Here is a 25,173-nt window from a genome sequence, read left to right on the forward strand (position 1 = left end):
GAGGAAGCCTGGAATTCATCCACCCACTTTCCGGTTGGTGGACGACTGCTCTCCCTCCTAATCTGAGCCACAGCCGTCATCCATAGTCCTGTAAAGAAGGACAAAATGTAGAGCAGCTGAATAAGAGTACATTACAAAAGTTATACATTGATATGTATTACTAATGTAATGTGTATACATTGGAAAGGTGTAGGTGATGTTACACTGAAAAAGTAATGGATTTAGAAATGACGTATCTTAAAACAGATGCCAGCAAAAGCAAAAATGCAGCTTTTCAGTAGTTTTTTTTTTTTTTTTACCTTTGTCTGCAATCAAAGGTCACTTTATCCTTGTGAGCAAACATTTCTGTGGTTTGTTTTTGCGCCTCACCCTCCCCATCCTGGTGATGGATGTTATCGAATTTTTAAGGGTTTTTCTGCCTTTGGCTCTCTCCCATGTGGCCACAGTCCACCGAGACACCAGGCCGTCAACATGCTTCAGTGGAGGCTACACAATGTTTTTTTTCTCCTGCTTTTTTGCAGCTCGAATGGACAGAGGTAATTTTAGCTCTCCAGTTGCTGTTGACTATTACACTGCTTTATGTCTTAGACTTTTCTTTAACTAATTTATCCATTACAGACCCAGATTCCCTTTTGAGAAAAGGTAAATATGTATAAACACATAAAAATCTATAGATGGCTACAAGTTGTGGCCTTTGACAGCCTTTACTGACATTTCTGAGTCTGATCTCCAGTTTCACACCATTAAACACCTTCCTGGAAAAACATTCGTAAGTATCCAAAACAGCACTTTTATTAGAAGAAATAGTTTGTCCCTGTCTTTTAATTTGCATAATTCATATTTAGTGATGCTGTTAAATTTTTTAATGGGTTGCCAGTGTAGTTGTAAAATAATCAGATGCACTGTCTAATATTAAATTCTACAGGGAAATCGTCTTCTCTTGCATTCATTTTATTCATTTTTATAATTATTTAATCAGTTCTTTAGCAAACAGCACTGTCTAATACCTAAAATTAATACTTCTTCTGTTTATTTGCAGTAATATGAAACCGGAGGACATGCTTGGTCAACAAAGAAGGTACATAAACATAGATATTTTGCCTTAGAACCGCAAACAAAAGTATAACACCACGTTGTAGCACTATTAGGTCAATTTATACTCAAAATAAACTACATAGATCGTTACAGTAAAACTTTCAGTAATAGCAAACTGTTCACTGTGTTGTAAGTACAGAGTTTGTATTTACATTTATTTAGATTTTCTTATATTTAGCTTAGCTGCTGTAAAGTAAAAGATTCTATGAGGTTTATTTTGATTGTATTTACTGATATTTGTTATAATTTATACCGCATTATAAATGCAAGGCTTTCACTGTTGTAATTCCCTAAAGCGTAACATTCATAGTACTAATGGTGGGAAAAAAGAAGTCTGAATTCTTCTTGTGTCTGATGTTACTTTCCTGAAGGTTTGTTCTGCTGGCTCCAGACCTGCTGAGGACAGACAGCCAGGAGAACATCTACTTACAGGCCTACGATTTAACCAGCCCTGTAACTGTCTCCATTTCTATCCTGGACTACACCAAATCCACCATCCTCCTCATAGACTCTGCCATACTCAATCCAGACAATAAATTCCAGTATCTCAAGACTATACAGGTGCCATAACTCATATTTACTCATAGCTTAATTTCTTAAGTTAATATTTATTAAAAAAAAATATTTGTTTATTATATAGTGTTGATTTTCTGGCTTTCAATTCTTATAGAAGAAATGCTGCAACATGTCAGTTTACGCTACAACTTTTACTTTCTCTGTTATATGGCTTTAAAAAAAATATTCTTGTTTCTAGTTCTAAATATCACCATCTTTTCTCTTTTTGTCTGATCTTGTTGCAGCTTTCATCAGATCGCTTGAATCGTGATGAGAAAAAAAACACGTTTGTGTATCTGAAGGTGACGTTTGAAGGTTACTACACAGAGGAGAAAGCACTCATGGTTTCCTTTCACTTTGGATACATCTTTATCCAGACAGACAAGCCAATCTACAACCCTGGAGACACTGGTGAGAATATCAAAATCAAACAAGATTATTTTATATAAATAATCATAATACCCGCACAAGTACGAGAACTCTAAAGGGTGTACTACAAATCAGAGATTTCAGTGTCACGAAGGTTGATCCCTTGTAACCAGGCTGGATCCAGCCCACTTCAAATCAGCTTTTTTATTGTACCAAGTTACAACAAATCTCAATACACTTACCACCAAAGAAACTTTCAGCTACAGCATAACAAAATGTGGGTTTACATGGTGTTACCGTGGAAACTATGCTTTCTTTTGGTAATGCAAAGCAAGCTTTATTTGTTTTTATATCTTCTGATTTTCCAACAAGTCTGTTCCACTGCTGATATTTGATCTGATACATATTAAAATTGTAATGTTTTGGCCTATATAAAATAGAAAATTTAATTAATAAAAAAATGCTTTGATTTAATCAGTTGCTTAAATTATTTAAATTTTATTATGGGTCACTGACAGAGCTAAATGCACGTCTTATTGTGTTCAAAGTTTATGAGTTTTATGTGCAGCTGCCAGTTAAATAAAGAGCATTCATGTATCATATTTATGTATTCCAGTATCTTTCCATTCATACAATCTGCTGTAGTGTCACTTCTGAAGTGCTTTTCTTTTTCTCTTTTTTTAACACATCTTTTTTCACTTGCTCTCGTTGCCAGTTAAATTCAGAGCCTTTGTGTCCTCTCCCTCCTTTAAGGCCTTCGACAGCTCCATTTCTATAGACATCCAGGTAACGTTCACCTGGTAAACAAATGACAATGAATATTGAATTGTGAATGCTGAGATTATGCTCTCAAGACACACGTTAATGTGAAGAAATATCTTTATTAACTAATTGTGATGAGAAACAAGAATTTTTATTTGTATTATTTAAAAAACTTGGTTAGTGATTATTTAAAATCATGTCTTTGTAGAACATGTGGATCATGAGTTTAACAATTATTTGTTAATTTCATGTCGATTTGGAAGGTTTTAATTTTGATTTTGTGTTTCAGAATTCAGATGGTGTGGCGGTGAAACAGTTTTTGAGGACCAGAGCTACAGATGGTGTCTTTGCAGACACATATACTCTGTCTGAAATGGTCAAGTAAGACCATAACCAATAGAATATCAAAGATTCTTGTTTGTCTGTCATCTTATCTCAATTTGATGGAGAACCTGAGTTTAATGAGGTCAAGTTTTTCTTCTGAATGTACCCTGTAACCACTCAGAGATATCAACGACCACAAACTTGTTTATTTTAGACTATTGCCTGCTCTAGTTTAAGTTACACAATATGTGTGCACATGCAGCGGCACACTGAAATGGCAAAATTCACTTCACTAAAATCAAGTTTTCAAAGCCACCAGGTTTAAAAATGTACAGCTTCACATTGTATTAATAGTTGTAATATAATAGCATTTGTTTAAGAATTTTTAAGTTTTTGAGTTTCAAAATGAATGTAATGTTTAAAGTGTCACATATTCACTGTCATTTTCAGCAAAGATTTGATATTTTACTTGCACTGTTTTGATTTAGTTTAATTATGCAGATAGCACCTTATAAAAAACAAGCTTGTTTCTGTGTGTTTTCTTTAATATGTCTGAATGTCCCACAGTGAAGGAACATGGACAGTGATCGCAAAGTTTGACCAGAGGCAACAAAACACTTTCACCTCTAAATTTGAAGTGAAGAAATACGGTAAGTATAGTTAGACTGTGAATACTTATGTTAAAAACATCAGTATCCTTTTTTTAAAAAAATATTTTTCCAAATGTCACATTTTATACAGGAATGTTTTATCTTTATGACTCGTTGTAGTGCTTCCTGCCTTCAACGTTACACTGACACCTAGGAAGTCCTTCCTCAGCGTGGATGACAGTGAGCTCCTTGTAGAGATCTCTGCAAAGTTGGTTTGATTCACACACACACACACACACACACACACACACACACACACACACACACACACACACACACACACACACACACACACACACACACACACACACAGACTCAAAAACATGTCACAGTTTTCAGACATCCTGAGCCTGTTCTAGAAAGTGGGTTATGTTGAAACTGAGTATGTTAACCCTTAATTGAGGGAAACTGGGTTTTCTGTTCCAGAAAGTGAGGTAGGTCTTACTCAGAGTCTGTTACCATGACTGACTCTGTGAAGTGAATCTTCTTGCTGACAGGTTCACCATAAGGCAAGGCAAGTTTATTGTATAGCACATTTTGTGTACAAAACAATTCAAAGTGCCTTACATAAAACATTAAAAGCATAACAACAGAGGGCAGGAAGCAATAACAAATGCATTAAAAACAAACTTTAAAGAACAAAATAAAATAAATAAAATAAAATCAGATAAAATGCAAGAAATAAAGTTCCAGTTTGGGGAATTTAACAGTTGTTTTGATAAAAAAAAAAAAAAAAGGCAGCAAATAGAAAAGTTTTTAACCCTGATTTAAAACTGCTGAGATTCAGCAAACCTGCAGTTTTTTTTAGTTTGTTCCACATGTGAGGAGAAGATTTTTTAGAACAGACTGAACTGATCAAAGTCTCATCAGATGGTACCATTTTGCACTCACTCAGATTCTCCGGTCGTACATATCCACCATGACACATTATGGATAGGAGATAACATCAATACAAAATTCTTACTTTATGTTGCGCTACTTTACAAATTTTGTTATAAAGTATTATGTTGAATCAACCATGAGTAAATTCATAATTCCATAAGTGTGCGATGGGAAGAGATCTACTGATCCCAGTAGATGGCGTCATCAATCCAGGTATCTGTGCTCTGTGGAGTTAAGGGTTTTATTTGTGGTTCCCAACTGGGTAAAGATACTCAGAGTTGCTGAATTGCTAGTCAGCTCTTTTGGTGAATGCATTTCAGTTACCTGTATGGGCAGCCTGTCCAGGGAACTGCATATGTTGTGTTTGGAGTGCTGACCAACCAAGAAATGAGGAGACTGCCTTCAGTGAAGCAGCTGTCAGATGTAAGTTATTATGAAATTCATTAGATTTCTATTCAGTTAGCAATTTATGTTTACATGATGTAAACATGTTTGATACTTTGTTAATATCAATTATTTGTAACACTGGTTAATAAAACAATATAATTTATTGTTGTCAGCTACATTCATTAATTAAATGACTCAGAGAAAAAATAGCTCTAACATATTTTAGGCTTATCGTTTTTGCATACCTTATTTTATTGCTATTATTAAGCACAATAAATCATAAGAAATTAGCCAGGGCTTCTGTCTGCTAAATGTTTTGACATTCTTCATAAATGGTTGGGATATCTAGGCCTTTACTGGATAAAGTTGCTTGTGTTTTTGAATGGAAAAGTAAACAAAGAACCTCAATCCTAAATGTTTATGATGCTAGAGAGCAAAAGGAACAAATAATAATAATAAAAGAAAAAGATTAATGTTAGTGGTATTTTTATTTTCTTGGAAATATATCTGAGAAGGTTCAGTATTGAACTTTAAGTCCCCATTATACACACTGTCTTAGGCCTGGTACACACATAACGATTTTTTTAATCTTATGAGATTTTTTTATCTGATAGAGATCTCACACGAGACAATAAAAATATCAGTTTTGATCATATTGTGTGCGATGTGTGCTGAAAATGTAATCAAAGAACAACACACACATAAATATACTGTTCTGCAACTCATCCATAGTCTAGTCCTCCGAGCCGGACAAATGTCGAAACGTAGAAGAAGAAACATGGTAAAAATCGGAAAACACAACACCCAACATGAAAGGGGATATATAGGACGAGGGAATGATGGTGGTCTTGGGACTATTGTCAACAGAAAAAGCCAGAATTGAAAAAAATAACAGACTGGAGACAGCATGCACACGGACTTTATTTACTTCCTTGTTCCCCAGCCAGCTCGCTCTCTGATTGGCTAGATTCCGTACCACGTCACCATCCATGCAGTTGAAATGCAAGAGTTGTCGGCGTTCCTCAGAAATCAGCACTGATATATTGAACAAGTTAAATCCCAATTGTTGGCTACCACACGTTTCGGAGCAGATTATTGGGACAAATCGGCTCGTAACACACCAATAGATTAAATGATAATTGTACCAGGCCTTAGTGAAAGAGATTTGCTCACTATATTAAGATGAAAGGTCCCTACACTGTTACTGTCTAAGGCAAAAGAACCATTATGTTGGTAAAACATTCTGGATTCTTTGTTTCTTTCTTCCCTTGCATGTAGCTGGATAAAGGAGTTGTCAAACTGAGTATGGAGGAGATCAAACAAGTCTACCCCAATATTAAATCTTTGGTGGGCAGCTCTGTATATGTAAAGGCATCTGTACTCACCAACACAGGTAAAACCCAGTTTTGCTCTTTTTTTTTTTTTTTTTAATTATTATTTAGACCTAATGCAACATTTGAGTGTAAGTCTTCAGGGTTTAAACATATATACTCTTTCTGATCTGAGATGAAAACAGAATTTTAAACAGATTGTTTCTTGAATTGAGTTGTGAATTGTTGTATTAGAGCTTTACAACCATGTTTCCTTAATGCTTTAAAAACACACAACCTTGGAAATAACAAACTCTCCATTATGTTGTAATCGAACCAAAGTTTGTTAAGATCTATGCTGTTATTGCTGCAACCATGCAGTGTAATCTGAGGACAGATGTGTAATGTGTCCTTTAACCCTCTGGAAAACTGCATTTTTGACTCACTGCAGAGTCAAGTTCAAATGTTTGTTGCTTTTCCTTTTCTTTATTGGTTAGGTCAAAGCCTTAACAACAACTGTTTGTAGCGTTTCAAAACCACATGAGCCAAGATCTAAAGAGGAACCTATCAATTTATGTCAATGAAATCTTTGAGGTTAGTTGTTCTTTGTACTTTTTTGTCACCTGTACAGGAAGTGATCTAGTTGAGGCTACAAAGACTGGCATCACAATTGTGGATTCTCCCTATGTTTTATCCTTTAAAAACACACTGAAGTACTTCAAGCCAGGTCTCCCATTTGACTTTACAGTAAGGACAAAAGTCTGTGCTTTCATACTTTTTGTTATATATATGTGTGTGTGTGTGTGTGTGTATAGACAGACAGACAGACAGACATTGTCTTTATTTCCCCAGATTCAGGTGAGCCACCATGATGGATCCCCGGCCCAAAACATCCCAGTCAAAATCAATTTGATGGACACAGCACTGATAGTCTCATCCGGCGAGGCCAAGGGTACCATCAACATGCAACGTGTTCAGCTTGCACAAACCATCATTGTTAGTATGACTGCTTCCTATCTTTACTCAAACAAAATGGCAACTCATGACTGTGCTTACATTTGAATATTGTGCTCTGATAATCCTTTAATTGCACCTTATTTGCTGAAAACTAACTATATTCAGTGAGAGATCTCTGACGTAATGACTTTCGAATAGTGAGTAATGGCTGATAACCATTGATTGCTTGTATGTTACAAAGATTATTTCCGTGTTATCATTAATAAAGCCTGGAAATGGGCGCAAGAAGGCAAGCGCCTGGTGGCCAGGCCTTTGCCCATGGGGCCTAATCAGACTCATTCCAAAAAAATGACATGGGCTCCCCCTCTTGTGGGCTCACCACCTGCAGGAGGGGCCGTAGAGGTCGGGTGCAGTGTGAGCTGACTAGAGGCCGAAGACGATGAACCTCAGTCTGATCCTCGGCTGCAGAACCTAGCTCTAGGTGGAAGGTGGAACATCACCTCTCTGGCAGGGAAGGAGCCTGAGCTGGTGTGTGAGGTTGAATGGTTCTGGCTAGATATAGTTGGACTCACCTTGATGTGTTGCTTGGGCTCTGAAACTACTGTCTGAATCAGAGTGTTGTTTTGTTATTAGACTTAACAAACACCGTGTTCAGTCCACATGTGCACTTGACACCAGGACATTTTAGACCGCAGTTCGATGATCGACTTTGTAGTCGTATCATTTGTAGCTGCATGTCTTGGACACTTGGGTGAAGAGAGGAGAGGAGCTGTCAACTGATCACCACCTGGTGGTGAGTTGGCTCAGATTGTGGGGGAGGATGCTGGTCAGGCCTGGCAGACCCAAAAGTGTTGTCCGCTGGGAACATCAGACGAAGTCCCCAGTCAAAGAGACTTTCAACACCCATCTCCAGCAGAGCTTCTATCATGTCCCGAGTGAGGTTGAGGACACTGAGGAGCTGTGGGCTGTAAGGTCGTCGGTGCCAGGGCTGAGAACTTCCTGAGTAACATCAGATTTATTGTTCTGTTAAATTAAATTTTAATTAATTGAATGTTCATAAATAAACTAAAACATGAATAAAGGCATGCACCACTTTGAATAAAATTATAAAATTAGAAATAAAATTAGAAGTTGAGTGTTTGTAGGCTAAAATATCAACGGCCAGGGATGCTCTGCGGCTTCTGTCTGGTCTGTTAAATCACACACAACTGCTTCAGCCATTTTTGACGTCTACTCATATGTTTGTGCTCCAGTGTGTTCACTCCAGAGTCTTATAACGGGTTAGATACCTGCGGTTACCTGACATGTAACCCGCTAAATTCTAAATTAAATTGAGATTTCACAGGTGCAAGCGAATATTTATTGGCAGGTTGCTGGTAAATATTTGATTTGTTTTCTTCTTTCTTATTTTTGATGATCACTTTGTGATGCCTTGCCTGAGTGTTTCCAAACTTTATCCTTAATGCGAGAAATGTTGTTTGCATCCGGGAATCCCGGGTGTCCAATGCAGCTAGTGAGAGAGATTTTTCTGCTTTTGGTTAGGCTATGTGATGCAGGAACGGGGAACAAAGCTGAAACCAGGGGCAGTGAATAATATTTTGTTCATGGAGCAATCTCATTATCAAATTAATTAAGCCCCCAATTGACAAAATAACAGAGACTATAGGGAGGTAGTGCTTCAGTGCAATATTATGGAAATTAAAAAAATATTAAGGGCAAGTTCTGCTTGAAATGAACTTTCAAATATATTTACTGTGATGTTGTTGTTTCATTATTTTTATTATAAATAAGGTAGACAAAACAAAATAAGATAAGTTAAATTTAGATCAAATGGGCTTAGGAAAAGTCATGCAGTGAATATGTTAACATGCGGGTTGTGTCGGGGGTTCTATATCCATGGGTCGGGTCAGGTCCAGATTTCACTGGGCTATATTCTCAAGTAACAGTTCTAACAGGTTTGGGTGGGTGCGGGTTGGTAAAACTGGACCCATACAGGACTCTGGATCTCTCTGCTCCTGTGTGGAACGAGCACAAAACTGCCATGTGGAGTTTAACGTAGCTTGTAACGTTACACCGTTTCACTTTAACTTTTATCTTCTTTTGATTTGTGAAACAGTCAAGTGGAAGTAAAAAAAAGAAATGGTTTGCGTATTAACACAAGGCCAAAAATAAAAGTAACAAGCAGAATGTATGCCATTGTCACAGAACAGAAGTAGGGGCCAATCGTTTCTCAGTCATTAATATAGATGAGTGAGAGTAACGAGGATGTTGTATTAAAATTACTCTTACTCTTAAAAGTATATATGGTCTTATGTTGGCTCTTGTTTTATCTCTTGCTCTGTCCCCTTCTTTCTATCTATTACTCACATCCTCTGATAATGTCCTCTTGGGTATCTTTCTCTCTGCTAACAGATATAAATGGTTCAACCTAAATGATATAATCCTTTTTTCCCTTATACAACTTTGTTGCACACTGTAACTGTAAAATACCCATGTGCCTATTGGACAATAAAATCACAGATTTTGTGCTACATAATGACGAAATTGTAAAAAAAAAAATTTTTTTTTGCTGTTGTCATTGTTTCCCAGGCTGAGACCACACAGACTGACCTGAGACCGGATCAGCAAGCCAGACAACAAATCATTGTTCACCCCTACACTGCTTTTAACAGTGACCGGCAAAACTATCTTTATATCTCTACAAGTGCCAATACAGTGTCTGTAGGAGACAGACTGTCTCTGCATTTCTCCATTCGTGCTGCAGACCAGGCACACAGAGATTTAATCAAACACATCACCTACCTGGTGAGACAAGAGTACCAATTTTTTATTCCAGTTTCAAAAATTACCTATACACTTTGTAAAAATAAGACATAAAGTCTATATATCAGGTTTCATAAATCCTAATTAAAGAAAATGTATATATTAATTTCAGACTTTTCCCTAAAACTTTGCAGGTGCTCAACAAAGGCAAAATCATAAATGCTCAACGTATGGATGTGGCAGACCAGCAGGTCACCAGCATTGGGCTAACAGTAACTTCGGAGATGATGCCATCTTTTCGTGTTGTGGCATTCTTCAGTATTCCCTGGGCAGGACGAGAGGAGGTGGTGTCGGACTCTGTTTGGATAGATGTTGCAGATTCCTGTATTGGAGGGGTGGGTGTTCATCTGACATAGTTAACAGCATCGGTTCCATATCTAGAAAAAGTTTAAGTTTTGACCACAAAAGTCTGCAGAGAGGGTATATCATGGTAAGCAGTTAAAAGGCTTGAACAACAGAACAATCAAAATGTTAGAAAATATTAAGAAACACCAAAATGGAGGCCCAACAATGTCCAATCTTGTTCAAAAACACAACAGTGGGACATATTGCTCCACTAAATCAGTGTTTCCCAACCTATTTTCCTTGGGGACCCCTTTCATGCAAATCCTAAAAGCCATGGATCACCTGCCCAATCCCTTGCTGAAACCATGCTTTTATTCTTTCAAAAGTGAGATTCTCACTATAAATACCGTATTCTGGCTGAGTCCTGACCTTTGATAAAGCCAAAGTTAAAATAATAACATTAAGCCTTACTTTTTGTTCTTAAAATAGGGAAAATGTGTGGGCATTAAACACAATGGCTCTGAATGTTCAAAGCCTGGGGGACCCCCTGTGTTCTTTAGGACCCCCCTTGGGGTATCCCAGACTCCAGGTTGGGAACCACTGAACTAGATGACATGTTCCTTCATTTCTGTGACTGCGGTTTATTTGGACTTAGTCTAAACACATGCACTGTTGAAAATACTCATCACAGCAACAAATCCGAAAAAATTCCCACAAATATTTACTAGAAACCTGTTTAATCAGCCACCACGTTATGGCACCTCGTCTGACCTCAGAGCTGTGCCCCGTCAGCTTCAAACCAAACTTGCAGGGAACTACTTTTGGTACACCAAGATATATATATATATATATATATATATGCTCGGTAAAGATAAATCTGTGTTACCTGTGTTGCATTTTAATTAATCTTCTCTTATAGCTTGAAGTTGGACCAGTAGACAACAGACATCGAGACTACGCACCTGGTAAAATCCTCCGTTTCCAGATCAGAGGTGACCCAGGGGCAAAGGTTGGCCTGGTGGCTGTGGACAATGCTGTATATCTCCTTAGCAAAGAAAGACTCACACAGAGAAAGGCGAGTGTGTGTGTTTATGTATTGGGGAGTAGTTCCTAAAATTTATTCCTGTAAGATGGAAAAAAAATTAAATACATTGAAAAAATGCAGGACAGATGGATTTAAAGTATCAATTTTTCATGGAAAATGTGAATGGAGGATAATATGTACACTTTAGAAAATGGTGTCAGCAGAATGAAAAAAAAAAGCTAAATTGTGCATAAAAATCATTGTCCTAGTTTTCCAATTAAATCTTATATTCAGATCTGGGACACTGTGGAGCACGGAGACATTGGCTGCACCAGAGGGGGGGGTCGAGATGCCACAGGGGTGTTTGCAGATGCTGGACTTCTTTACATGTCCAGTGCTGGGTTCCAAACTCAAGCCAGAGAAGGTAATTATAAGTACAGACTTTTTTCTAGGGTATCTTTTAATATACTCTACAGCAGGGCTACTTAATTCGGTCCTACGAAGGCCACAATCCAGCAGGTTTTCCATTTATCCCTGCTTCAACACAGCAGACCGAATTGAGTAGCCCTGCTCTACACTCTGCACATGCAATGTAATATGACTGTAAATGGCACATATCAACAAAACAATCACTGATAAATCACTACATACCCTTCACCCTGCACTCTCTCATCTATTTAGCCCTTCAGTGTCCAGGCAGCACCAGAGGAAGGCGCTCTGCTGAACTTTTGAATCGTAAAGCACGGCTTGGTGAGTATGTACTCATACTCATCACTGAAAGTTTTTTTTTTTTTATCTGAAAACCGATGAGATGGAGCACTACTCTTACTTTCTACTTTGTTGCTATTCATAATGAGATGTGTTATATCACAGGAGCTGTCTCTACTGCTTTTTTCTTATCCACCCCTTTGCCTCCAGAGAGCCACTACAAGGAGAAGCTGCAGAATCGGTGCTGTAAAGATGGCCTCAGGGACATCCCAATGCCGTACTCTTGCATGAGACGATCCCTCTACATCACTGAGGGGTGGGACTGTATGTTGGCGTTTCGCTACTGCTGTGCCACTTACAGGAACCAGGTGTTTAGTACAGAGATTCCCACCACCCCTCCACCAATGACCACAGCACCTCCAACCACCACCCATCCAACGATACTCACCTTTCCTGAATTTCATATTGATTATATGCTTGTCACCAGTTATGCCAAAGGGATGATTGGTATGTACCCTACCTTATCTTTATCAAACTTCTGCTTTGTTTATTTTTTTTTTTAATTTTATGTTATTTTCTTAAGTGATATACTGTTGACCAGGTTTACTGCATTTCCTAATGCAAAAACCTCTAATGGTACCCCATCAAAACTCAGACTGATGGGACTTTCATGTGTTCAGCAGCAATTTGGTTGTACATCAATGTGTAAAACAAGATAATTTACTGAAAACTATATATGTGCCTATTCCATATGCCACTGTTTGTCTATGACTGTATTCAAATAGATGAACCAACTCCTGGATTACGTGGGTTACCTGGACGAGGAGTATTTGAAATACCCAAACTCTCCTCACATTCAACAATGGCAGAAAGAGCAGAAATGTTGCCAACGGAGTTTGTGGAGGAAGAAGAGGGGGAGTATCAGGATGAGACTGAAATATATCTGCGGGTCAAGTTCTTTGAGTCCTGGTTGTGGATGAATATTGAGATGCCCGGCAAGGTCAACAGCGATGGGTAAGTGAAAGGTTAAAGAGGGGTTACTTTCATAAGCTTATTTTCTAATCTTCATCATGGAGTTGCTTCAGTTAAGATGTAATTTATGTTTCTAGATTTTATTGACTCCTTGTTGCTGGAACAAAGTTAGTGGAAATCAACATGAAAAAAAAGCCAGTAATCTAGAACCAAAGCTAGTCTCACATTAGCAAGACTCTTTGACCCATCGGCCTTGATTGTTTTGTTTGTTATGATGCATTGTCACAGAAACAGTTATACCGTAAACATTTCTTCTTTACAGAGATTTTAAATTTAGTACCAACTTGAAAATGTTGGAACGTAGAGCATTAATTAGATGTTCCATTTTCCAGTGGTTTATTAACTTCTATTTGGTGGACTTGGAACAACAAATTTCACTATGTGCATTTGAACACATTGTTTATCTAGTAAAATCAGCACAATAAACCGTTCTGAATAGTTTATTTTGACTGGTTTTCTGCAGCACTGCATTAATGTTTAAACTCTTTTCTGTAGTTATGTGTGCTGATGTTCACATTTTTGTATTGTATGTGTGCCGTGTCCTTGTTGTAGTGTTTTGCAATGTAAAATTCACAAATTTAAACTGCAGTTTAATTGAGTTAGAAATGGTTCATTTTGTTCTCTTTTCTCTATAAATGACTGTAAATTAAGTTGGAATGCTATGCTGTACAATTTGTCATATTATATTTATTAAAACTAAGCTTTAGTTTTAAACCAAGGATTTGTTTTCTGGTGATAATAAAAACATTAATTTGATCAACAGTTTGGCATCCACAACTACTGATCACCCATTACCAGACAGCATCACAGAGTGGGGGATTCTGGCAATCAGTGCATCACCTCAAACAGGTACAGAAGGCAGAGGGAGGGGCAGGAGTTTGGATTCCAAATCAATGTGGCTAGTTTTGCGAAAATAATCTTGCTTTTGATGATAATACTATTAAAAAACTAGAGTAAGCAAAATTTATTTAAGACGGTCTCTCTAAGGTACTCTGTTACTAACCGTACTTACCTGTTGTTTGTTAACCTACTTTGTCCCTGCATGTTTTAACATTTTACATGTTTTCTATGTTCTGCTACAAATAAAACATTCCTTTATAAGATCAGCAAGTCATTTAATTATGTTTTTGTTTAGCTTTTTCACAACATAGCAATGTCTTTGGAACTGTGGTTGTAGAATTATCTCGAGCAGAGTTATTTGTTTATTCTATTAACTTTTTATTGTATTTAATTTTTTGGCTAGTTCTTTTAATGGTGGCATCAAATCAAACAATGGTTAAAATTTTCTAAAAGCAACAAAGTTGATTACTGAAGGCAAGGCAAGGCCGTTTATTTGTATAGCACATTTCATGTACAGGACAATTCAAAGTGCTTTACATAAAACAAAAGCATTACAGATATTAAGAAATAGTAAAAGGCAGCAACACACAGCACGAATCACAATAAAATTCATGAATTACATTAAATTAATAAAAAGATAAGTTATAAAGTGATCGTGCAGATTTCATGCATAGGCACATGAGAAGAGAAATGTTTTAACCTGGATTTAAAAATGTCTACATTTGGGGAAAGTTTAATCTCCACTGGCAGTTTGTTCCACTTGTTTACAGCATAACAGCTAAATGCTGCTTCTCCATGTTTAGTCTGGACTCTGGTCTGGACTAGTTGACCAGAGTCTTTGATCATTGAAGACAATGAAAACATTTTCCTTTGCCCTTGTGTTTGTATTTCTTATAATAATAATAATAATAATAATTTTCAAGATTGTAACATAACAATATTTCAATATACCAGGTTGGTCAAATTGTTCACACATGGCCAACGTTTCCAAATAATTTAAATCATCACAATCAGAATCCCTCTTTTATGTGTGAATGTGCAAAAAGATCCGTCATTAATCAACTTCTGGCTGTAGGTTTCTGTGTTGCTGAGCCTTACAATGTGAAAGCAGTCAAAGATTTCTTTGTTGACCTGAAGCTTCCACGTTCTGTGGCGAGGAATGAACAGGTTGAGATTAAAGCGGTGATCCACAACTATGCCTCTGTTGATCTACATGTAAGGCTTTTCTATTTTTTTACTTCCTTTTCCTTGACTGATATTGTGTTTATCCAGCTCCTTTGTCTTTGCACATCACCCGCTCTTCGTTTTCCGCTCAGGTAAAGGTGGTGTTGATGAAGACAGAGGGCATGTGCAGCATTGCTTTCAAGGACAGACACACACAAGAAATGAACCTGCCTGCTGAATCATCTATTGCTGTGCCTTACACCATTGTACCATTTGAGGTGGGGAAACATCCTCTGGAGGTCATGGTGGCTGCCAGAGACTTGATGGGAGCAGACCGTGTCAAGAAAACTTTGTGGGTGGTGGTGAGTGTCTCGTAATGAAATTTTAACCACAGTGAAAGCAGCTTGGGATGTTGAGACTGTGAAGTTTTCTTTTCTTTTCTTTTTCCCTCATGTTTTTATTCAAAAGAGATTTAGCTGCTCAAGTTTAAACTTTTAAAAACATCATTCAGTACTAATATTAATATTTGTAATGATTCTTTTCATGATCCAAACAGCTGGATGGGGTGCAGAAGACTGAAGTTTGGAATACAGTGCTGAATCCATCCATCCATGGGGGTACATGACGCATGATTTTAAACAATCTCTGATTTAACTACAAATTAACATGCCGAAATTGTAGGATTTTTCATGTGACATATTACTCTGTTGTCAGCTTAGTTGTCTGCAGGCTTCTAACACTATGGACATGGCCCCAGTTACTTTTACTTATGCCTGACCAGTTTAACCTTTGTAAGGAAAGGACTGATTGTTTTACAGTTTCAAACTTCCTCTACTTATAAAAATGATTTAAATCACACATAAATTCTACAAAGATAATTTACTTTTGGGTTATACGCTGGCTTAACTATTCATCTTCATTTCATTTTCGTTTTTAAATGTTTCTAACAACGGGGCTCTGCTGTCTACTGGACTGAAAATACAAAATATCATCACTGTTTATCAGTTTTGTCAAAAAGTTTCCAGCCAACTTTGATTCAGTGTCAGACTTAAATTGCTACAAGTTTTGGGGTCAGACTTTACCATAAAAGTTATTTGAAAATGTAAATGAAATTACAAAAACCACGCTGTGTCATCAGTGTTTCTATTTACTTCAGGAACACAGACAGTTCATGTTCCCAAGATTAAACCAACGTCAGTTGTGCCAAACTCTGTACCAGAGACATTCATCAATGTCAGAGGTGGGTCACTGATCCAGCAGTGATAAAAATTAAAAAGAGAAAGTGCTGATTCCTGCCTTTCATTTCTCTTCAGGCCATCTTTTCGCAGACAGCATTGACAACTCAATCACTGAGGACTCGCTGGGATCTTTGATCCAAATGCCCGGTGGCTGTGTGGAGCAAAACCTGGCCTCTGTTACTCTGCCTCTCATTGCCACCCTCTACCTGGACCGAAGCAGCAGCTGGGATAGTGTAGGGATAGACCGCAGGGTAGAGGCTGTCCGATACATCAAAAGAGGTTAGACAGCGGAGAAAGAATGTGGATAAATAAATAAAACAAGCAAAAGCAGAATATCTGGAATGAGTCAAGAAGAAAATACTTTATTACCTGAGTGAATCAAATTTCAGTCAATATAGATTTACTGCAACACATACCATGAGTGGGTGACTAGAAAGAAAGAGCAGAAGGAACAAACAGATGCATTGCTAACTGATAAATGACTGCAATGAGAAATGATTAATTCATATGGAGACATTGATCAACAGATGGGTACACGAATGAATAAAAAAAAAAAAAAGGTAATTGAGCAAGAGGGATCATTGGCTTTAGTTAAATAGGAAGAACATTTGAAGATAAATGAACAGACATTCATTGGTTTTATTTTGTTTTCTTTTCAATTTATTGATTGATACAAGGATTGACAAATAATTAGGTGGATGACAATAATGATAATAATAACAAACTGCACCTGGATGACAAATTAAGGGACAATTGGATGATTTTAGGACAGATGATATTTTCATTAGGGCTAAATTTATTTATTTATTTTTATTTATTTATTTATCAGGTTATGAGAACCAGCTGGCCTTCAGAAGGAGTGATGGCTCTTACCCACCCTACAACCGTCAAGGACCGAGTACATGGTGCTGCCTGCGACCTACATTTTACATTTTTATTTAAACTGTTGAAGTCCATGAAATCATTTAAATTAAATCCAGTGTGATATGGTACCCATGTTACATATGTCAAACTTTTTTGTTTCCAAAATTGCTTACTTTTAAAATAAATACTGTAGCATATTGTGGACCATTTGTAAATTAATGTGACTCTTAACTTAATGTCAGGATTACAGCGTATGTGGTGAAGGTGTTCTCCATGGCTTACTCCATTATCGGCATCGACCTCCACCAAGTGTGTGACCCTCTAGTCTACTTGGTGACAAACAAACTCCGGGCTAGGAAGGGAGACTACAAAGAGGACAACCCGGTTTACACCACTGCCATGACTGTGAGACATGCACACACACGTTTTTAACCTCTTAAGAGTGCAATTTTCTTTTGAGCAATCTTTTCCCTGTTTTCTGTTTACAGAAAAGTATGTAGTGTTAAAAAAATATTAAACAAATTAATAAACAGTGTACCTTTCACTTTATTTTTTATGAAAGAGGGGTGTAGCCACCATGCTGTCACCTCTTTACTTATGTACCAAAATGTAGCTTTGTGTTTAGCCTATTAGCCTTCACAATCTTGGTCTTTGAAACAGCTTATTTTTTTAAAATGTTACTGAGACTCTTTGGGCTCTTTGCATTTTAATATGAGTAGGTGTTCCAGAACTAAAGCAATTTGCCCACCAATTGCAAGGTTTGCAGTTTTCTCAAAAAGCTGAGCCCCAATTTAAGTTGGTCCCAAATGCAGCAGCTTTTGCAGGATCACATTAATCCTCATTACTGATATTTTGCATACCAACAATATAACCTAAGGGCTACTTTTGTTTAGGTTAAACTTGTGTGTGTTTCTGGAACTCTGTTTATTGCTCTGACATGTTTTTTTTTAAGCTTGTTCGTCTCTTATAGGTGCTCCGATGAGTGTCTGCTTTGTTTTCCTGTAAAAGCTACGGGAAATTCTCTGTTGTTTTTTTGTACAGGTGTAGCAGTTGGTTGTCTGGTGTTTGTTTGGACTGAAGGGCCATTGCTTTCTATCTCTTATATCTCTGTCTCTTTTTTCTTTTCTCTGCTCCCCTTTTCATTTCTTTTCACCCATCTCCTTTTTTTCCCCTCTGGTCAGGTCCAGCAATATTATGTAAATTCTGTAATTCAAAATAAATAAATAAATAAGAACTTCAACAAAAATTGAAGGAATGTCTGACATGTCTGACATATCACGAGAGAATTGCTTTGTTCAAGGAAGGAGTGCAATATCAAGAAACGTTTTTCTTTAAGCATGCTAACTTTCTTTCAAAACTGTCATTGTTGGGAAACCCTGACTATTTACTACTTACTGTTTATTTCATTCCTGTTTCTTCAGGGTGGTCTTCGTGGTGACGACCCAAGGATAACTCTGACAGCCTTTGTTCACATCGCACTTGCAGAGGCAAAGCAGGCCGGGATCATTTGTGACTCTTCCAAGGTGGAAGTGGAGGTAAGTTACACACATACATACAAAACACATGAACGCACTAACACACACAGACAACATTGTTTTCTTTTATTTGTTTCACAGTTGTGTTTGTATTTATTTCTCTCTTTTAAATAAATGATAACTATGATGATTTTATCAGTAATCCTTTTCTCACCAATTGATCTGCTGTAGAATGCGAACAAGTTGACAACACAATATCTTAAGGATGTTCTGACAACACCTGGGAGGAGACCGTACACGGTGGCCATTGCTACTTATGCGCTGGCTCTTCTGGGAGAAGCATCCGACCTCCATCAGACTTTACTTGATGCTGCAGCTCATGGTATCTTCTTTATCCTGTTTCCTTTGCACACTAAATTGTTAGGTCACAAATTTTAACACTTCATTTCCTTCAGGAATAAGGGTATAAAGATTTGTTGATTTTGGAGAAAGTAAGGCTAACTAATTCCCCTTTCCTTCAACCGTTATAATAAGCAATGCCATCCACCTCCTGGCTCATCTCTATACTCTCTCTCTATATATATATATATTATATCTTTATAGTAAGCAAGGCAAGACAAGGCAATTTTATTTTTAAAGAGCATTTAAAAACAGGAAACTGTTGGTCAGCATGTTGCACAATTAAAAACACACAAAGGCACACACAGTGTATGTAAAACTCCTCCTGCATGCAGTCATAAGAAAGAAGTTAATCTTCTTATTGAAGTTTCAACACAAAATAAACCTGAGCAAAAATCCAGACATTTCCAACAAAATTTTAATTAGACCTGATAAATAATTTTATTCCTATTTCTCTTTTGCTATAAGATATTCAGCTTCCTCTCCTTCAGTTTCTGTATTTTCAGTAAATAACTAATGTTGTTGGTGATGCCACCTTTTACAGGGGAGGGACAAATGCTGTGAAACCAATACTCTTAAATGAAATGTAGCCACATATTGTTAATATGTTCAATAATAACAAAGCTGTTTTATTTAAACATCCAAAAACTCCTAGAAAACTTTAACTAGTTTGGATTCTCATTGTCAGTGAGCGAGGGTTTAGGCTCCTTGTGCAGCTCAGTTAGGACTCGTGAATATGTTGCTTTTCTCTTGAACTTACAGAGCAAGTCCCTGTTGTTTTCTCTCCCACATCCAGATAAAAGCCACTGGCCTGACAGAGAAAATAACTTGTTTACACTGGAAGCAACTGGCTATGCTCTGCTGGCTCTGATAAAAATGGGACGTATGGAGGAAGCTAAAGCACCCTTCCAATGGCTGAACAGCCAGAGAAGAAGAGGAGGTGGCTTTGGCTCAACTCAGGTAGCAGCTAGGGTGACTTCAAGCTGAAAGGCACTCTGCAAACTGATATTCAGTGTCACATCTGATTTTAAAAAAGAAATTATAACAATTATAACTAATTTTGTTTTCCTTCTCTGGCCTCTCACAGTCCACTATGGTGGTGCTTCAGGCACTGTCAGAGTACATGATCAAAAAACCTCCACCTGAAAACCTCAAACTGGATGTTGACATCAGGATGGCAGGACGCAAGGAAATCAAGTACCATTTTAACCCCACCAATTCCTATGCTGCTCGTTCTAGTAGGGTGAGACACTTTATAAAGCCTACTACGCAAATTAAAAGTTGCATTTCATGACATGAAACTGTGATTTTAGAGCACTACAATGTGAAATAAGAATAGACCATACAGTTTCACTGATTTGAGAATTCATATTTCACCTACACTTTGTGTATCTCTGATTTTTGTGTTTAGTTGCCCACTGATGTTGATTTGGAAGTGTTGGCTAAAGGGAATGGAGAGGGAATATTGGAGGTATAGACTCGTATTTTGTGAGGCAAATTTTCTTTACATCTTAATCCTAATAATTTTTTTGAATGACAACAATTCTGTAACTTACATTTTTCCCAAGGTTGTGACCTATTACAACCAGTTGCATGAAGTGGATGCAAAAACATCTTGCAAGGACTTTGAGCTCAGCGTTGATATCCAAGAATCCAGAGGTAAGTCAGTTTATCACATCTCCTCTTATCTGTTGCATGTCTAAGTGTTTTTACTCATGTTTATGTAGGGTATGAAACTAAATCTAAGCAAAGATGACATATGTTTCCACTACATGATTGTAGTGACAGTAAAAGGGATCTGAATCTTCAGTTTATTTTTACAAATTACTTTTGTTACAATAAAAAAATATATCAACCAACTAATAGATAACTGTTCAAAATGTATTAGTAAATGCAATAATTTTCTCTCCATATACCAGACAAACCTCCAGTAGATGCAGAAAAGACTTACCAAATCACCATCAAAGTGAGGTAAACATTTTTTCTACATAGATATTCCTCCTGTACAAAATGTCAAAATGTATAAAGGTTCCTTCAAAGATAAAAGCATGAACATTTTTTTTATTCATTGAACATCTTCCCCCCCCCCATAAAATGCCAGTTCTCCTACATACACTTTCCATTCATTAGGGTTTTTGTGTGGATGTTTAATCAGCATCATAACAGAGAATGACCTTAGTTGATCTGCGTCTGAATCGCTAGTCTCTCTTTGTCGTCCCAGACTGATTACAGATCGGGACTTTTTGGAGGCCTAACAGTGTGTGAAGATAGTTTACGATCCTGCCTGGTCTGAATGTAGATTAATCTCAACAATGATTGATGTTCTCATGATAAATATTTTCTCTTTCTGACTTATATTATTTTGTTGAAATTGGAAGAGTCTCATGAGACCCCAGTTGTCTTCGGAGGTTAATTATCCTTTATCAGTGCTGCTCTGTTTTTTTTTACAGAGCATTGGGACCCAGAGATGTCCGGATGGCAGTTCTTGATATTACTCTTCCCACTGGCTTCACCCCAGATAACTCAGACCTGGAGAAGGTAATCAGTCAGAGACTCAAGCACTTTAAAAATCTGAATATTAACATGAATATTAGTTATCCTTGTTAAGCTTCCTGTGTCAAAAAAAAAACTGTTTACATTTAGAGACAGACTCTATCATTTTAATCAATTTTTTTGTAGTATGATTTATTTGTTTATTTTACTTTGTTTTTGGAGCAGTTGTCCAGCTCAGTGGATCAGTACATCAGCAACTTCCAGACTGTAGATAACCTGAGTGACAGGGGCTCCCTGATCGTCCACCTCTTCAAGGTCAGAGTATAATTTATTTTTATTTCACAAAAATTAGTTTGACACTGTTGTAAAGTAAATCTGAAAAGTGTTTGGCACTTGGCATTTTAGAGCTCAGATTAGTCGATATTTTGTCATGTTTCCAATTCTCTGCTTTGTTGCATTAAAGGTTCCTCTCACCTCCCTCTTTCAGGTTTCCCATAAAGAGCCAGAGATCATCCTTTTCAGGCTTCAGCAAAACTTTAAAGTCGGCCACCTCCAGCCATCCTCAGTAACGGTCTATGAATATTACAATCCAGGTAAGCAAACATAGTGGACTGCCATTTTACATCCAGACGGCATCAAGAAACGCTCCACAAACCTAAAACCTCAGTTGTTTTTGCCAAGTTGTCTTTGTAAATAAAAATTTGTTAAAATGAACTTGCTTTGTTAAAACATGCTCTAAAAAGAATAAATAATTAAAAATAGTACTGCCTTCCCTCTTATATGGTCAAGGTTAGCTGGGTAATAAATGTTAACAAGGCAAATAAAACTTTGGCCACGCATCATAAAAACACTGCATTTTTTAATGTGATACATCAAAACCTGATATGGTTTTATTATAACGGGAACTCACGTTAGGGCCCTTTCCTCAGAACACCGCTGTAGTCGTACTTATACTCCCAAAGAGGACAAGGAGGAGCTCAGCCGGATCTGCGAGAACAACGTCTGCCGCTGCACACAAGGTATAAACAAATGTATAAATGTACAGCACCTCCAACAGAACATCAGTGTTTTTGCATTTATGTTACCCGTTACTTTAATGTATTTGTACTTTCCATTGGTTCATGTTCTCCAGATGACTGCTGTGTCTCCAAAACTGACAGTGAAAACTTTCTCAGCAAGGAAAGAGAAACCTATGCCTGCAAAGGCTTACTGCATGGTATAATAGACAACCACACAATAATTGTTTACAAATGCATGCACACGGTTTATTCTGTATGTATTTTATTTTGTCTCACACACATACTGCAGAAACATAAGCAAATTCAAATGAACTTTTTACTACTTTTAGGGCAGTGATGCTAAAGTCTGATTGTTTTTGTGCTCAGTTTTTAAGGTGAAGGTGCTCAGTGTCACTCTGGGTTACTATGACAAATATGAGATGGAGATCATAGATGCTATCAAACTGGGTGAGTTGTAACTTTTATGCTCCAAATCCACAGCAAACAAAATTCATACATTCTTACAGGAGTTTTAGAAGCAAAGATTAACCTTTTTTTATTCCACAGTGTTGTATATTATTATTGTTTGGCTAAACATTTTAGGAGCTACGATAAACTTAACATAAGAACGTACAGATATGATCATTTGAAAGCATACAAATCATAAAATATCCTCAACAATTTGCTTATCTGTTTTACAGGCAGCAGTTTGGAAAAATGTCATGAAAAAATGCATCTGATTAAAATTAAAGGTGTTTCTCTTTGGACCATCTAGGTGTGGAAGCTGGAGTTACAGCAGGTCAGAGGAGGTTTTTCATGTCTCAGATAAGCTGCAGAGATGGACTCAACCTAAAGCAGGGGTCTGACTACCTCATTATGGGTCCCAAAGAAGACCAATGGACCACTGACAGTGAGACCAAAGGGTGAGGAGGAGAACAAGGGAAATATGAACTTTCCAAAAATTATATTTAAACAGAAATGACTTGGTTGACAAGTTTACCTACCAAAAAAAAAGCTGTTGTTAAAATGGTCAACGATAAAATGATGCAGGTAAAATCTGAGCAGGAGTTTGGGCTAAAAATTCAATAAAATTTGCAGCCACTTCAGAACTAATATCATTTCCTCACAGTTCTCACCAGGGCCTCCTGTTGGTTAAAACTAGTGATGCTAATAAACAGACAGTAGTGGTCTGACACATGGATTGGCCACCACAGAGTCCAGAGTACAGAGATTTAGACAAGGAAGACATATGGTTTTTCCTTAATAACTTATATGAAGTTTCTTTATTTGCAGCCATTTTAGGCAGATATTAGGTAGTTTTACAAAATGAGCTACAAATTGGAGCATTTTAGCAGCTAAGATGCAAAAACGTATTTCTATCAAACGTTATTAGGAGACTGAAACCAGTAAAGATACTGATAATTAAACTTGAAAATTACAGATATTTAAATTTAGACATGATCACAAATAAATGATGATGTGCTTCATAATTGCTCCTGTACTTGTAATAATTTTTAATAAGCTCACTATAACAACTCAGGTTATATGACTGCTCCATGTTCACAAATGTTTTCTATAGATTTTCCAGAACTAAATAAAAATATATCCAAAAGGATTTATTGATTTGTTTATTTAGAAGTTAGTTGTGTGAAGTATTTATGTGTTTTCAGCATCTTTACAAGCAGTGAGTAGCAGACAATGCACTCATAGTTTGGTGAATCCAGGATGAATTTTGCTAGAGGAGCCAAAGCTAACAGCTATTCTGAAAGTTTTAAATTTAAAACAAGTCAAACAAAATTCCTTCCTGATTCTCCAAACTGAAACTACTGTGGTCACTTTATACTGCAGATAAAACACTCACTACTTACAGGTACTAATGTCTAAAAATGTGACTCAAACATGAGCTCTGTTTTCTCCCCTTTTCATTTTGTGTATCAGGTTCAACTACATGTTGGGGAGGGATACCTGGGTGGAGCGCTGGCCTTCCGCTGAAGAGTGTTCCAGAAATCCAAACATGCAGTCAAAATGCAACACTCTTAGTGATGCTAAGCAGGACCTGAACATCCACGGCTGCAGGATGTAGACTTATCCATGCAGGATCACAAACAGTTTTTCTGTTGTTGTAAAGATGTCAGATGACTTTATATCCAACAGCTCATTTTTGAGTCAGTCTGTACAATTATAACTTTCTTTGTGTTTATATAGAAGGACAATGAGTGTACTTCTTTGTAATAAGAATGTTTAATTAGAATGAAAATTAACTACGAACTGGTCCAAATAATAAATAAAAATAAAAGATCGCACAGCAATCCATTCACTGATGGTGTGTTTTATTGAGAGGTTGGTAATGCAAATCTAAAACATTAAATGTATATGTAGAGAATGTTTTAACAGGGAGAGACTTTTTTTCACAGGTCCATGTTTAGATTTTTCTCCCTAATAAAACCCTTATTTTAAAGACTGCATTTTGTGTTTACTTGTGTTGTCTTTGACTAATATTTAAATTTGTTTGATGATATGAAAAGGGTGGAGTGCCTTC

General features: G+C 37.0%; 1 protein-coding gene and 1 long non-coding RNA gene across 2 annotated transcripts; one reads left to right on the top strand and one right to left on the bottom strand.

The window, feature by feature from the left end:
- Window positions 1-430: 430 nt before the first annotated feature.
- Window positions 431-24,939, top strand: LOC121638011 (complement C3-like). The gene is made up of 44 exons (XM_041982430.1): window positions 431-536; window positions 619-642; window positions 734-769; window positions 1,040-1,078; window positions 1,467-1,656; window positions 1,896-2,061; window positions 2,735-2,805; window positions 3,071-3,162; window positions 3,673-3,755; window positions 3,876-3,963; window positions 4,958-5,060; window positions 6,303-6,417; window positions 6,966-7,081; window positions 7,187-7,330; window positions 9,881-10,096; window positions 10,249-10,449; window positions 11,319-11,474; window positions 11,718-11,847; window positions 12,105-12,173; window positions 12,342-12,676; window positions 12,862-13,145; window positions 13,927-14,012; window positions 15,079-15,218; window positions 15,320-15,529; window positions 15,724-15,784; window positions 16,324-16,407; window positions 16,481-16,684; window positions 17,235-17,310; window positions 17,512-17,674; window positions 18,691-18,804; window positions 18,976-19,126; window positions 19,940-20,103; window positions 20,231-20,386; window positions 20,555-20,614; window positions 20,712-20,802; window positions 21,063-21,114; window positions 21,594-21,681; window positions 21,862-21,951; window positions 22,124-22,229; window positions 22,566-22,655; window positions 22,769-22,852; window positions 23,022-23,102; window positions 23,410-23,557; window positions 24,573-24,939. The coding sequence occupies exons 1-44, from the start codon at window positions 472-474 to the stop codon at window positions 24,715-24,717; spliced, it is 5,367 nt and encodes a 1,788-aa protein (XP_041838364.1). The 5' UTR covers window positions 431-471; the 3' UTR covers window positions 24,718-24,939.
- On the bottom strand, window positions 21,239-21,581 carry LOC121637999. The gene is made up of 2 exons (XR_006009979.1): window positions 21,374-21,581; window positions 21,239-21,333 (listed from the first exon to the last, which is right to left on the bottom strand). It is a non-coding gene; the product is annotated as an uncharacterized LOC121637999 (long non-coding RNA).
- Window positions 24,940-25,173: the final 234 nt, after the last annotated feature.

Source organism: Melanotaenia boesemani, chromosome 4 (assembly GCF_017639745.1).
Source record: "Melanotaenia boesemani isolate fMelBoe1 chromosome 4, fMelBoe1.pri, whole genome shotgun sequence".
NCBI lineage: Eukaryota > Metazoa > Chordata > Actinopteri > Atheriniformes > Melanotaeniidae > Melanotaenia > Melanotaenia boesemani.